General features: G+C 37.8%; 1 protein-coding gene across 1 annotated transcript in view; it reads right to left on the reverse strand.

The window, feature by feature from the left end:
• Nucleotides 1-166: 166 nt before the first annotated feature.
• TMEM150C (transmembrane protein 150C) overlaps nucleotides 167-13,675 on the reverse strand; it is a 16,608-nt gene continuing 3,099 nt past the window's right edge. The window contains exons 4-7 of the mRNA XM_011360608.2: nucleotides 13,591-13,658; nucleotides 7,727-7,854; nucleotides 4,902-5,079; nucleotides 167-2,409 (exon numbers count right to left, since the gene is read on the reverse strand). Coding sequence (XP_011358910.1) covers nucleotides 2,201-2,409; nucleotides 4,902-5,079; nucleotides 7,727-7,854; nucleotides 13,591-13,658 — 583 coding nt within the window. The 3' untranslated portion in view covers nucleotides 167-2,200. The remainder of the gene's footprint in view (nucleotides 2,410-4,901; nucleotides 5,080-7,726; nucleotides 7,855-13,590; nucleotides 13,659-13,675) is intronic.

Here is a 13,675-nt window from a genome sequence, read left to right on the forward strand (position 1 = left end):
GGCCATCTAGTTGGTGTCCAGAGAATCAGAGAATTGGTTGTTGGTATTGAAAAACACCCTAGAAATATGTTACCAACAAAACACTGAAGTTCATTTTCAACATAATATCTCATTGAGTTTACCTATGCTTCAGTATTAGAGAAGAGATGTTAGTGTAAGAGACAAATCACAATTCTGCATAAAAGAATTTTATTTAGTGGTCAGATCCCAATGAATAACGCCAGTCATTGCTTGATTCTGCTAAAATGTGCTATTAGATATGCTCTTAAGAAAGTGTATAGTGCATCACCAAAAGCTGTTTAATTTGGATTGTGTAAAGTAAAAGAAAATTTCATAAATCTCTGTCTGTCCTCTGATAAAAACTTTAAAATATAAAAATGAAAAAAAAAATCCAAAAGCAGTATTCCAAAATAATAAATGTCACCTTGGACTATTTACAATTAAGATGCCTTTTAATAGAATACTCTCTGCTTGATTTTTTTCCCCACATTTTACTTAACATTTATAAGTATTCTCACTCCTCTATTTGACCCTTATTCATGATTTCTTCTATTCTTGTCTTCCTTGAAATAGTCATCTTCTATTCTCTCACTCATCTTTGAGTCTTTCTCTGATACTCCTTTTGCCTACTCTTAAATCGCCAATAATTCTGTTCAACAGCGTTTGTTGAGCACCTATGATGTGCCAGGCACTGTGCTAGGAGGTGGAGATAAATACGGAGATAAAAAGTCATTGATACCTGCCCCTAAAGAAGCTGAGTTTAGGTTGAATTAAAAAATAATGTTTTTTCACATTATATTCCATGAAATCCCAGTCCTCTGTAAAGTAAATCTGGAATTTCTTGAAACACAGTGTACGCACAGAGGGTCTGTCAAATGACCTACTCCAACACATGTTGAATTTGGAATTCGGTTCTTTTCTGTGAAGCATAGCCTCAAAAGCCCAGGCCTACAGTTTGAGTTCTAAACTCTTAGCAGGTGGGAACTATGTGTTAGGCAGTAGGGGACGGCTGTACCAATCTGTTTTTTGGGGAGGGTAATCTTTTGACTGGCTTCTAAAAATTCCAAATATGAAAAGCCCTTCACCTCTCCCAAAATACTAAATTTGAGCTACAGACATATATTAAGAAACTCTCCCCTGATTTGGACTTGTAACAAGATGCTCTAAAACTCCTATATTTTATAAATGTCAAGCAGGAGCTCTTTTTATTACCTCCACATGTTTCTTTGTGCTTTTTCTGTGAACATGTAGCTTCAGACATAAAAGCAGCAAATTAAGCCTGCAGGTCACCTTTTTTTCTCTTTTATCATGGTTGAACTCAAAACAAGCTCATCTCTCGCATGTGGCCTACATCTTCTTTGTCCATGAAGCCTCGAGAGACCCTTGGTAGTTACTTCAAAAAAGGCAAGCCATGAAACATAAAATGAAAGCTATACATAGCATACTATAAAAGCAAAAACGGAACGACACCCTTGCTGCCCCATCTGTTCCATGCCTGGTAGGCCAGGTCCCTACAAATACTCACATTTGGAAATATTTCTGTCATGGTAAAGTCCAAACCATGGTGGTGGGCTCCAACTCTCACAGTTTGTAGCATATTCTTTTCACTGAATCCTCACAGCCAACCACTGAACAATGATGGAGTTTTTGTGGAAAAGTCCTATCCTTGATCCCTTACCTTTCTACAGGTTACACAGGGTCACATTATACAGTTTCTGTCCAATTAGATGATACTCTATACATTCAAGAGTATTAGTGCCAGATTCAGAACTTCCTCATGAGCTGCTTCCAAGCCCTTTGGATCTGAAGGCACCTTTGGGAGTTGGCATTATTCCCATGTGACATTTAGCCTGCCCTACCCTATGGCAGGATGATCACGATGTCTGAAATATGCAAAGAGCATGGGAAGAGCAGGGAGTATTGTGGGAGGGAAAAGAGGTGATCGTGCACAAGCTTTTTGCTCTGTCGTGCATATATTTTCAGTGTAACAGGGTGTATTTCGACACATTAGGGCTTGTGCTTTTATGTTAAAAGAAATAACTCACCCTGAAAAGCTCATTTGGCAAATGTGGCCATGAACGTGTGTGTGTGTGTGTCTGTAAAATGTGTCATGAGGTTATATGTCAAGTCCTATGAGTGTGTCCTCCTGGCCCCTCCTTCACTGTCACACCCACCTCCCCAATGAGGAAAAACTGATGGGTTACACCTGGTCAGTTTGATATTCGGAAGCTTCAGACAGGCTTTCTGAGAAGCTTAGAAAATTCTCCTGGTACTCAGAACAAACAATCTCGTAACGGTAATGCCGGAACTCCACAGCAAACGTGCCAAAGTATGACAGGAAGCACATGACCAGGCCCCACTGGACCCTGGCTGCATACATGTGGATGCCTTGGGCCATGAGGATGAAGTCTGGGGAGGAGCAGTCAAGGAAAGAATGGGCTCTCTTCTGGGCAGACAGGTTATAGGAAAAGTCTGGCTCTTCCCCTCACTAGATAACATTATCTAACTCTTACATTGTTCCAGACATGCTTCTAGCTGCTTTCACAGAAAATATATCTTAATCTTCATGACAGTCCTATTATCATTATCGGTTCATTTAAAAATAGGGAAACTGAAGCCAAATAGATAAGCAACTTGTCTGCGGTCACACAGGTATTAACTGATGGAACTGGAATTCAAACACAAGCACTCTGTCCCAAGCCATACACTCAACCACTCTACAGCCACCTAATAAACTGTGAGATTAGCAAGAGAATTACAATTCCAAAGTAAGTAGTTGGCCAGAAAAATAAAGTTATCTTTTAAAAAACACTGCAAATGACTATGGAGTCATAGTCATCACTCTATCCTCAGAAATAATTTTGAACATATCAACTTGCTAACGACCTCCATATAAGCTGCATTTGTCTCTGCAGTGCTACCAATAATATCTTAAGTGGTCTCTCTTCCACTTCGGTCTAGTTTTCAATACTGTCTTTCAGACAATACTTCACAGGCTAGTTTCATTCTTGGTGTCACATTTAAAATTGTGCCCAAATGAAAAAATGCATTAAAAAAAAACAAAAAACAGATAAGACTCCTATGCCTGAATATACGTGTAGTGTGTGTGTTGAGAAAGGTTTACGGCATGCTTCAGTGAAAAGACCAAGAGGCCAAGGACTAAATACACTTATTCAGAAAAATCAGAAATGCCCCCTTAGAATGTTCTATCTTCAGAACATAGATTTAAAATCTTGGGAAATTTTCAGAGTATGTGAAACTATTTCAGCCAAACTTTGCTCTCTGGACTAGGCCTGGATCCATTCACCTGAGAACCAAGAAATGGTTCCAAGCGTTCAGAAGTAAAATGGCAGAATTGTTTGGTATAAGCTCAAAGCTCAGAACAATTTAAAGTCTGTACATACTCTTCTGACTGAGGGTTCGAAATACTGCCAAAGCAATATTATCACTTAAGATAATGGGGAAGGGATGAATCTTTAAATCTCACACTGGCAGAATTTTGACCTTTTCACTCATCAAATATTTTATCAGTTTGCTAGCAATGAGAAATTTTTTTGGCTTGATTTTCAAGTCCTAAAGTGTGACTGCGGAACTTGAAAAAAACCCCAATAAAATGATTGCTTGGCAGTTGTGAGGGAAGAAGAAATAACAGACTCCAAATACTTTACTAACTAGAGACTATCTCTGAGCGCCAAGTCTTTTCATATTTTAAAGCCACGTTCTCTACAGAAAGACATGTATGGTTAAAAGTACAAGAACTGAGCCTGAGTTTAAATCAAGATCACATACTGTGTGCGATATGGGGCAAATTAACCTCTGTGCTTCTCTATTCTTACCTAAGGAAGCTGACACATCTAAAGTGCTTAGGATAATGCCTCGCACATGTAAGTGCCCCATAAATACCGGCTATTACATGACTGAAGATGTGTGATTGTGTTAGCTGTGTAGTCTACCATCTAGGGACATGATCTCCTCTGGTTTCCTGAGGACCTACAAGAGTGACCATTTATGATCGCTCTGTCCAGTGGAACAAATGAGCAATCTGATTAGTGGGACTGGAACTGGCTGGCTTCCTTAGGGCCATGCCACCAGCAGGCGGAGTCCCTGCGCTCCATCTTAGACTACCCTCTCTGCGATATCTGAAGGGTAAAGCTGAGCGAAGCGCTCTCCTCATCCTTTCCCTGGTTTCTTTACTTGCTACTGAGTGAGTAAGTTTAATTCCAGGGTGTGAGATAGGACGCCTGTGGCATTTTCCTTTCCAAATTTAGCAGGAATAAAGGCTGATTTCTTCATCCCCATGTGGTTCCTTGTTCTCCACTGGTTTAAACTCGAGGGAGGAAGGGAAATAAGAGCACTTCGAACCCTCAAAAATATTTGTTTAGGACAATTATATATGCAGCAGTACCTAATTGTTGAATTTGTTTTCCAGAAAAGCTTATTTTCCTGAGTTATAAATGTATTTGTCCCTTGAAATTCATTTTAGAGTTAATAAATTAAATGAAATAATAGGATGATTAATAAAGTCACAAATGAATATTTTTTTAAGATGGAGGGAAAAATCATAATTCTCTTGGTTATGCATTGCACATGTGCTTCATAAAGGGGAACTTTTACATTATTAGTGATAAGGAGAATGCATGACATCATTTCAACAACTGAAACAATCTTGAGAAGGCAGAGCTTGTTTTATTTTTAGTTCTCCATCTTCTCTTTGGCATGAAAAATAAGTCTGAGAGTTTTTGTTTTTATACCGATTTACTTTTCTGTTTTGTCTAAGATCTGGAGATGGTCTGACACTATCCTAACTAATTGAGAAATGGCAATTTTCTCATCTTCTATATAGATAAGTTATCTGTGTTTTAATTTCACTGGTAAAGAACCCGTTCACATTCAAAGGATACAGAGGACTACACAGAGAGTGACAGATGCCGAGAGAATAACTCGTGGAATTCCAACTTTCCGTCCTTCATTCTTGATGTTGACTTTGAGTGTCAATGCAGCCTGGATCCAGCAGGTCAAGGTGCCAAATCCAAATGTCAAGGAGGTTCCAACATTATGGATTTCTTCATCATTTGTGAGCTAAGGGATGAACAGATAATGACGTGTGGAGGCCCATTTAGAAAAGACATAAAAGCCAATGGAGTATGTGAGGGAGAAAAATAGGTCAAAAAACAGATATTCCAATAATGGGATGATAGATTTTAGAAAGATTAGCCCTTCATCTCCATTGGCTTCTTGTGTCAGTTTTCAGTTCGTTTGAACTCTGAGGGGAAGAAGGGAAATAAAGAGTACCCCCAAACCTCAAAACAGTTGTTTAGAAAAGCCATACAGGCAGTAGTAATCTATTCCTTGAATTTATTTTCCAGAAAAGCTTTGTGGAAAAGTAAAAGAAAAACAAACAAACAAATAGCTAGGAAAGTTACACAAAAAAATGTCAAAGATTCTACAAACATACACTCCAAATTTTACTTTTCAGACTAAGATGAGACCTGGGATCTGGCTGTGTATTTACTGATTGAGGAGGACAAATTTTAAGCAGGTTAAGATTTTTTCGGCATAGACAACTAATAAAACTGTTCTTTACTCCTATAAAACTGGCCCGTCTCTGTAGTGTGACCAATTCATTGTTAATGAGATTTTGTTTTGTTTTCCTATTATGATAAAACTGTCACCTGTGAGCTTTTGCCGTATCTGTAGACCCATTAGAAGTGTTTGAAGATTTCTGGTCAAAGTGTTTAGAGAGTGAATGAGTCAAAGGAGACCCATCTGGGTTATTTCAATTGGGGGTTGGAAATGTAAATGCCCCCAAATCATTACCCACCGATTTAAAAACAATTGTCACTTAAAACACCTTCAGTAATTACACATATTTTAAAATACCAATATAGGAAAATAAAATCTGTTTTGAAGAGATGGCTTTTAAAACACGGTGAAAATATATGTTTTGAATTGCCATTGTCTTCAGATGTTTTATTGTTTGTCATTGTTGTGAACAATGGTTGTATGAAATCAATATTACTTTCCTTTTACAATTTGCTCTGTTTTTTACTGTGAGATTCCCACGTCTTCTTTGGAAGAAGAGTGCCAGACACAGTACCACTAATCCTCACGTTTTCCTCTCATAGTTCAAAAGACATATTTTCAAAGCTTATTTTAAATAATGATTCCTCAAATCAAATTTTACTTCTAGGAAACTGGTTTTCTAAACCCTATTCATTTATTATTTTTAACCTAATTAAAAACATATATAATAAGTTACATGGTTCAAACTTATAAAAACTATAAAAGGAGTATACAGATTGGAAAGTCTGTCTGCCATGCCAGATACTAGCCACCTGGTTTCTCCACAGGCAACTAATTTGTTATTTGTTTCTTGTATATTCTCTGTAGATATTCCAGAAAATGTCCTTCAGATGTCATCATTCACGGCTTCGACTATTTGTGGTTCACCAAAGTGACCCAATCTCTGGGTTTCTCTTGGGACTTTAGTAAAGAGCACAGTGCCTACTTAGTGACTTCCATCCAAGTCTGAGAAGAGAGAAATGATAGTTATTGAGTACTTTACGACATGCCAGCACCTGCAGCACAGACAGGTGAGGGAAAGACTCCCACCAAAATCTCAATAAAAATGCTCAACGCCCTAACATTTTGGAGTTTAACAGGCTAAACTCTCAAATATTCTGATAATTCACTGTCCTAGCCAATATGATCTATGAATGCAGCTTCCTTGCCATCTATATGGGATGAGACCTAGAATAGTTAGAGGAATTGGTGGGATTGCCTCTGTCAAACAACCCATCAAGTCAAAAATGCTTACTGAATTGCTACTCTGTACCAGGGAAAGTGTTGGGGAATGAGTTAGCCTGGTTTTATGGATTATCAGGACTGAGGGTTAGGACAAGAGACAGTCTTAGAAAATCTACTACCATATTTTCTCGAATGTCTATACCATTTGGATTTTACTCAACAGAAGGAAGAGAGGTGTCAGGATCAGTGTTTGATTATAAGAAGGAAGTTTCTAGCAGCAGTATATAGCATAGTTTAGAGGATGCTGGGGAAGGGAAGGAGGCAGGGACATCAGACAAATACTGTAACAGTGCAGGGGTCTCTTTGTCTATTTTACAAATGAAGTCATTCAGGTCTAGAGTTGAGTGATGGTATTGGCAAGAGAAATTATTCTTAAATGTTGTGACCTCAGGCTTCTAAATCTCTGGGAAGAAGAGTCAGTATTAGTATATCTTTACACAAGTCATGGTGTTCCAGAGAAGTTCTGGATTTTCATACTTAACTCCCATGTGAGCTTGCTACTCTGAAATGCAAGCTTTCATCCAGAAAAAATGTTTAATTATAGTAAGGCCAAAATGATCCTATTAGGATTCTAGAAAGGCACATTAGGATACAAGTTATTAGGAAAAAAGTATGAAGCACTTTGAAATCCTTTGCAGAAAATATACAGCTGTTTTGGTAGCTACTTTTCCTAATAACCATGCTGTAATTCTAATGCCTAGTAAACACCGTCATGTATGTAACGCAAACGTAGGTAGACCAGGCTGAGAGACCATAAGGGCCGATGCCTGGAGAACCTGTGCATATTAGGAACCACTATTAGCAGTTGCTTTTAAGGTTTAAGCAGAATTATACGGGTCATACAGTGACTATCTCTCAGTGGTTATGATAATATATAGGTAAAGTGTGAGATGGAAGTGAAAAAGGCCAAATGAAGTACCTGAAAATTACCAAGTAAGGTCATTCCAAAGGAAGCCAGACACAGTGCAACCAATCCACTAATATTCAGCCAAGGATTTAAAACCTTTGGTTTCAGTTGTATGAAGCGCAGAACAGCTACCACAAGAGCTGGGGATAAAACAAAATGTTACAGTTAAAAAATTGAAATCATATATCCAGACTATAAGGCAGAGTTCTTAAGCCACAATGTATAAAATCAAACTTTTCACCACAGTGCATTTTTAAATCTCTGAAATGACAATTTTAAAAAGAAAATTTCCATGCGATGCTTATGATTATTTAGATGTTTTATTACATCTAACCTGGGGGGAAGCAGAGCAGAGTTGAAGCAGCAGTGCTGTATGTTATTTGGGTGATGCAAGGATGATAGAACAACAGTTAATAGAGTTGTCCTCAAAGAGTTTTCAAAAACCAGGTCAGCACAGGGCAGACTAGCTTAGGAGAACACGGCAGAGGCTTGACACACAACAAATAAAATAGGGATAAAGACAGTCCATGGTATGGAAATTCACCGGTTCAATCATCCTTTAGCTTAGAACAGTGTTAGAACAGAGAGGGCAGGAAAACACAGGGGAGACGACAAGGTTCCACATCTAGACAAACCTGCTGGTCCCTGTGCCAGAAATCATTCCTGGGGATAGGAAGGAAGATAAAGGCAAGTGTACAAATCCCTTTATTACTGGTTCATACCCACTTCCCTCAGATTCCGCCTGGAAGGTGTGTTTTTATCAAAGGACGATGATAGTTAATTCCAATTAGAGCACTTACAATGACCAAATTATGAAATCTGGATTTTTAACAGCAGATTTTGGGGTCTGGTGTATATTAAAAATTAAGCTAATTATATTAAGGAAGCTCAATTCTTCCAAATGATGTTAATTACTTATTTTAAAAGAACCACTCTATCTTTTGAAGCAAATTGTTGTCAGAGAACCTGACGAGAGAGTGAAGTTACCTAGATTTCAAACCTGACTTCTAACGGTAACCTTGAGGATAGTCCATATGCAAGCCACTAACCTAAGAATCCCCTTTTATTAACTGCCTAGTCTAAGGATAGTTTCATATTTATACAAAGAGCTGAGGAAGTTGGTTTACAAATGACAAAAAAGGCACTTGCAATTAATATAAACTATATCTACATAAAAGGAAATGCACTTATACTACTTCCTAAGACAATTTATTTTGACATTCAGGTTTAGCAGAGAAGACAATTAGAAATTCAAAAATTACCCTATTTATACAGCAATTAAAAGCAAGTAATTATTTGCTAAAGGTTTTACCTTGATCACAGGCCATTATTACTAACCATTAGTAAAGAAAATCCAACCATAAATTTGCATTTCCCAAGTATGGTGAATTTCATAGTTTCAAGCTATGGAACTAATAAGCTCAGTGAGTTGACATCCAGTTCCAAGTACCTCTGTTCAAAGAGTGATATACAACTTGGTTAAAATTTAAATTTTGGAGACGAAGGAGAAATAAATCATAACATACAAAATTGCAAGTTGTTCCGTTCAAATTTAGCTTTTGGTATATTTAGGTTTCAGCTAATGCCCGCTACTGATCATAAAATTAATAAATTATACTTGAGTTGACAAGAGTTTCCCAAACTACTGGTCTGAGGAACTTAGGAGATATAGTATATCAGAAGTCCATTAATAATGACAATAACTACACTAAAGGATGAAAAAATCAGCACAACTTATTAGTTTTTAGGATGGGAATAGGGGAGGAAGTGGGGAGAGAAGAAATTCAATATAAGCATTCTATACAAAGTGACCATCAGATAAAGAAGCCAGTGGATTAAAACCAGAAACCTCAACACAGGGCACCATGGGAGACATGTGCTAACTAACTGTGTATGGACATTAGTCAGGGCATAATAACAAAATACCAAGACAGCATATTTCATTTCTTCTAAAAATGACTAGTGAAAAGTATTACTCTGGGAGCTCTCTGGTTGTCACGTAGTTTGGAGGGATAGGATCCTGCTGGAACCTCGACCTAAGCTCTGAACTGCTGCTGAAGCAGACACTGAAATGGCTCTTGATGTCAGTTTGTTCCATTTGCCCAGGAGGAGAGAGTTAGTTGATGGTCACTCTCTGCATTACCTATTTCTCTCCAATAAAAATGGGACACGTATCATTCTCTTTGTCCTAGTATTGCTAGCCTTCCCATTTGTAATAGCGATGATAAAAATCATTTTATCATGAGCAGATGATGAAATTAAGCAGGTAGCAAATCTACTTGATGAAAGAAATTCAACCAAACACTCTGAACTTCCAGAATTACATTCGAAACACTACACTTTGCCCTTTAACCTATTAACTTCATTATTAATCAGCTCAGACTAGGCATACTTTCCTTTCAAAATAGATTCTAGTTGAATTTTTAGGGTGGTGGAAATAGTAAAGATTTTGGTCCTTTAACAGTTTTGTTAGAAGTAGGTTTAAATAGAGGCAGATTCAGACTATCTGTTATAAAGTCCATTTTCAACCAAGCAGTGGTTTAATTATATGTCCCTGAAAAAGACTTCCAGGTAGTAGGGCAGATTCAAAGCCATCTTTATATATGCTAATCAATTTTTATCACGTTAATGTTTTGATCCATAGATATAACTTTTAGTTTCACTAAAAATTTTAGATTTTATTAACAGTTTTAGAAAACATTTTTAAAAATTACCTTTGTTTTTGGTATGTAGAATAGTTCTTTTGCTCTATAGGTATCCCTTTTTAATTTATCTATTTTAAGAGAACACAAATATTAAAACAATTGCTTATTGCTTTATTACATTTTTTACTTTGAGGCTGACTTGGTTTTTAGAGTTCAAACTCAAAAAAAAAAAAAATAACAGCTCTTAATTGCAGTTCTAAACTGGTGCCTGGCCAAATTCCTTTTGTTTAGTTTAGTTTTATTGTTTATGCATCAATAATTCCTATTTATGACTGCAGTAGAACACGACAATCAATATGTTTTGGCTGAAGGAGGGAGAATGGCTGCTATTAGGGGACTGAAATCATTCAGCTATTAGCTTTGTCCTCGCCATCACCCAGGGCAAAAAATAACATTCCCTTAAAAAAATTTGTCTTAGGTCTTTGCCCCATCCCCCCAGGAGAAATAAAGTGTTGACTCTGGACAAAGAGCATAACTAATTCTGTAAAGAGAATAATTGAGCATTTAATTTTTGATTAGTGCATCAGAAAGATAAAAGGTCTTTGGTAACTCATTTTAATAAATGCTATCCAAACTCATTTATAGATTTAAATTATATTCTATACATAGCTGTCAAAAAGCAGTGACTTATAGGCAGTGCAGGTTGTTTCTGAAAGTCAGTTATGTCATCTAAAGTAAGAGTCTGAGGAAAAATAAATAAATAAATAAAGTAAGAGTCTGAGGCTGGACAGGACAGGCCTGGGGAGATGAAAGCATCCACAGTTCACAGCAAGAATAATTAGTAAACTAACTTTCCTTGCAGAGTAGACAAATAATGACTCCCATTGAACACTAATCTTAATCAGTTTTGTGTCCACCAGATGGCACCAAAAATGATGAAAGATGATAATCAACACTGGATGCTGCAGTATTTTAGAGCAGGAAAGCTAATAAAAACTTAATTGCTTCTTGGTGGAGCAGGGAAGGACAGGAGTGTAAAATGATGACAAGCGTCGTCTGGAAGAGGGGAACTTGTTTTCATTTGTTTGGGGAAATGTTTTTATAATTAATTAATCATAAGCTCTATAACTGGATAGATTTGTGAGCTGTGCAAACTGGTATTTTTTAGATTATACACTAAAGACTACTTGGAAATACTGATTTTTCTTAAGGATATGAAGGAAACAGTATGTGGCTTCCAACATGTTCATTGGTTTCTTTAAAGCCCAATGGAGGGCAGATAGCTCGTGACGGCTTTTTAATAAAAAGGGCAATCTCCTCTGTATTGTGATTAGATGGGGTAGCGTTTGCAAAGCACTTAGCATTGTGCCTGGAATATAAATGACTGTCATTAATTATTGTTATTATTGCGCCTGTGGGGATGATCGTATGAGTAGGTATCAACCCGCAGGCCTATGTGGTGTGATTGCAGAGGGGCTGGGGATGGTCTCTGACCCTGCAATTTAAGATTCACTCTCGGGACTTTGTGCTCTATTAAATGAAAATATCTCCTTAGCAGTCATTTATGCCTTGGTATGAATAAGTTTATTAGATCTTTTCAGAAAAGTCATGTCAAGAGTAGAAAAAAAGCTTAAGTATAAAGCTCCTGGCAGCTCTGAGGGTGAAGGCCGTGAAGATAAAGCCTGAGTGACTAGGACTGGCCCTGCTGCCCACATGTGCACCAGCTGCCGAAAGTATTACCTTTCTCAGAATTTGGGAATATCTGGGACATGAAAACACTGCCTGCCAGGGGCATGAAGAGAAGAGCTTCGTTAAAGAGTCAGCAACTCCAGCATCAGGGTATATCGAAGCTGCTCTTTAGTGCTAGTGTAGCAGTCCATTCCTTCCAGAAACTTCCTTCTTAGGTGAATTGGAATATGCTTTGAGGAAGCTTGGGTAAGGAAAGGTTAGCTCCAGGGAACAATCTTACTAACTATAGAGAAGTCCCCAGTGTGCTTCTCTTAGAGGCCTCTTGGGCCTCACAAGGAGCGTTCTCTGTTTCTCACTTTTTGAGCCTTCTGAACCAACTAAGACTCTGCCTGTGTTGCATGCTGGACCAACCATCTCCCTTGATTTTCTAGTGAGGTTTCAGGTCTTCCCTTTTCTTATAGGAAACATTTAAAAATAAGAGTGAATAGAAACTGTGTGTGTGTGTGTGGGGCGGGCGGCGGAAAGAATTATACATAGATGAAATAACAGGTCTCCTCTTGGGAGGACAGATGCTATGAAAACCATTTACTCTCTCAGTAATAACATTGTCTTTATCTCTTACTTTATCTCTCACTTCCAGAAAACCACTGCTGAAATAATTAGTTGTCACTGGCCAGTTCCCCATAGCATGGCAACAATGATAGTTGGTTGACCTTCTGAAAGTCAATGGGGAGGCCTGGCCTTGAGGAGATGGTACAGAAGGCCGACTGGAAAAGGATAGAGAGCATGGCTGGTTCCCGTGATCCCTGGAGGACCACCAGGTCATGGAGGCACTCACAGAATAAAGGGCACAGGATATTAAATAAGGGCCTTGGGCCCTGAAGAAAAAGTGGGGAATTTAGGGCCAAACATGAGTATGAAAGTTCTTTAATGGTTTTTTTTTTAACCTATATCTCTACTTGCCAGCTTGATATGTGCGTTGGCACAGTGGAGAGTGTCACCCGAATGCTAATGCTGACCTTTAGATTTAAAAATGATATCCACACACATCAACAGTTATCACGGAACCCATGCATTTTTTCATCTTTTCCACTGAAGGAAAAAATAAAGCTTTCTTTTTAAGGCAAACATATTGTACAATATTATATTCTCAAGCTGGGTCTTATGGTATGTGATATATATTATTTTGTGCAGCAAAAGAAATAAAGTTAAGAATACACTGAAATGATAAAGATGGTAAGCAGGGTGAACATAAAGGGATTTATGAGAAAAAGACCCTCAAAACAAAAGCTAGCTTCAGGATATTGCCATGATATGATACTCAATTATAATTAAGCCCACCATGCCTTTTTTTTTTTTTTTTTAGCGTCACGAGGAAACTTTATTAGAAAAGGGATAACACTCCAGACAGAGTGTGGTCTCCTCTCAGAGGCAGAGAGTGAGAGGGACCCCACCATGCTTTTGATACATTTGGGTTTGGGAGAACTGAAAATAAATAGAAATATACCAAAGCATATAAAAAATTTGTTATCATTGTCTTACCTAGGAATGCTGCCATGTTCATAACTTGACTAAACACACAGCTTGCAGGAGGTTCATCGCCTGCAATACTTGAAAAATATGAAAT

The sequence above is a fragment of the Pteropus vampyrus genome, unplaced genomic scaffold (assembly GCF_000151845.1).
Source record: "Pteropus vampyrus isolate Shadow unplaced genomic scaffold, Pvam_2.0 Scaffold56, whole genome shotgun sequence".
Lineage (NCBI taxonomy): Eukaryota > Metazoa > Chordata > Mammalia > Chiroptera > Pteropodidae > Pteropus > Pteropus vampyrus.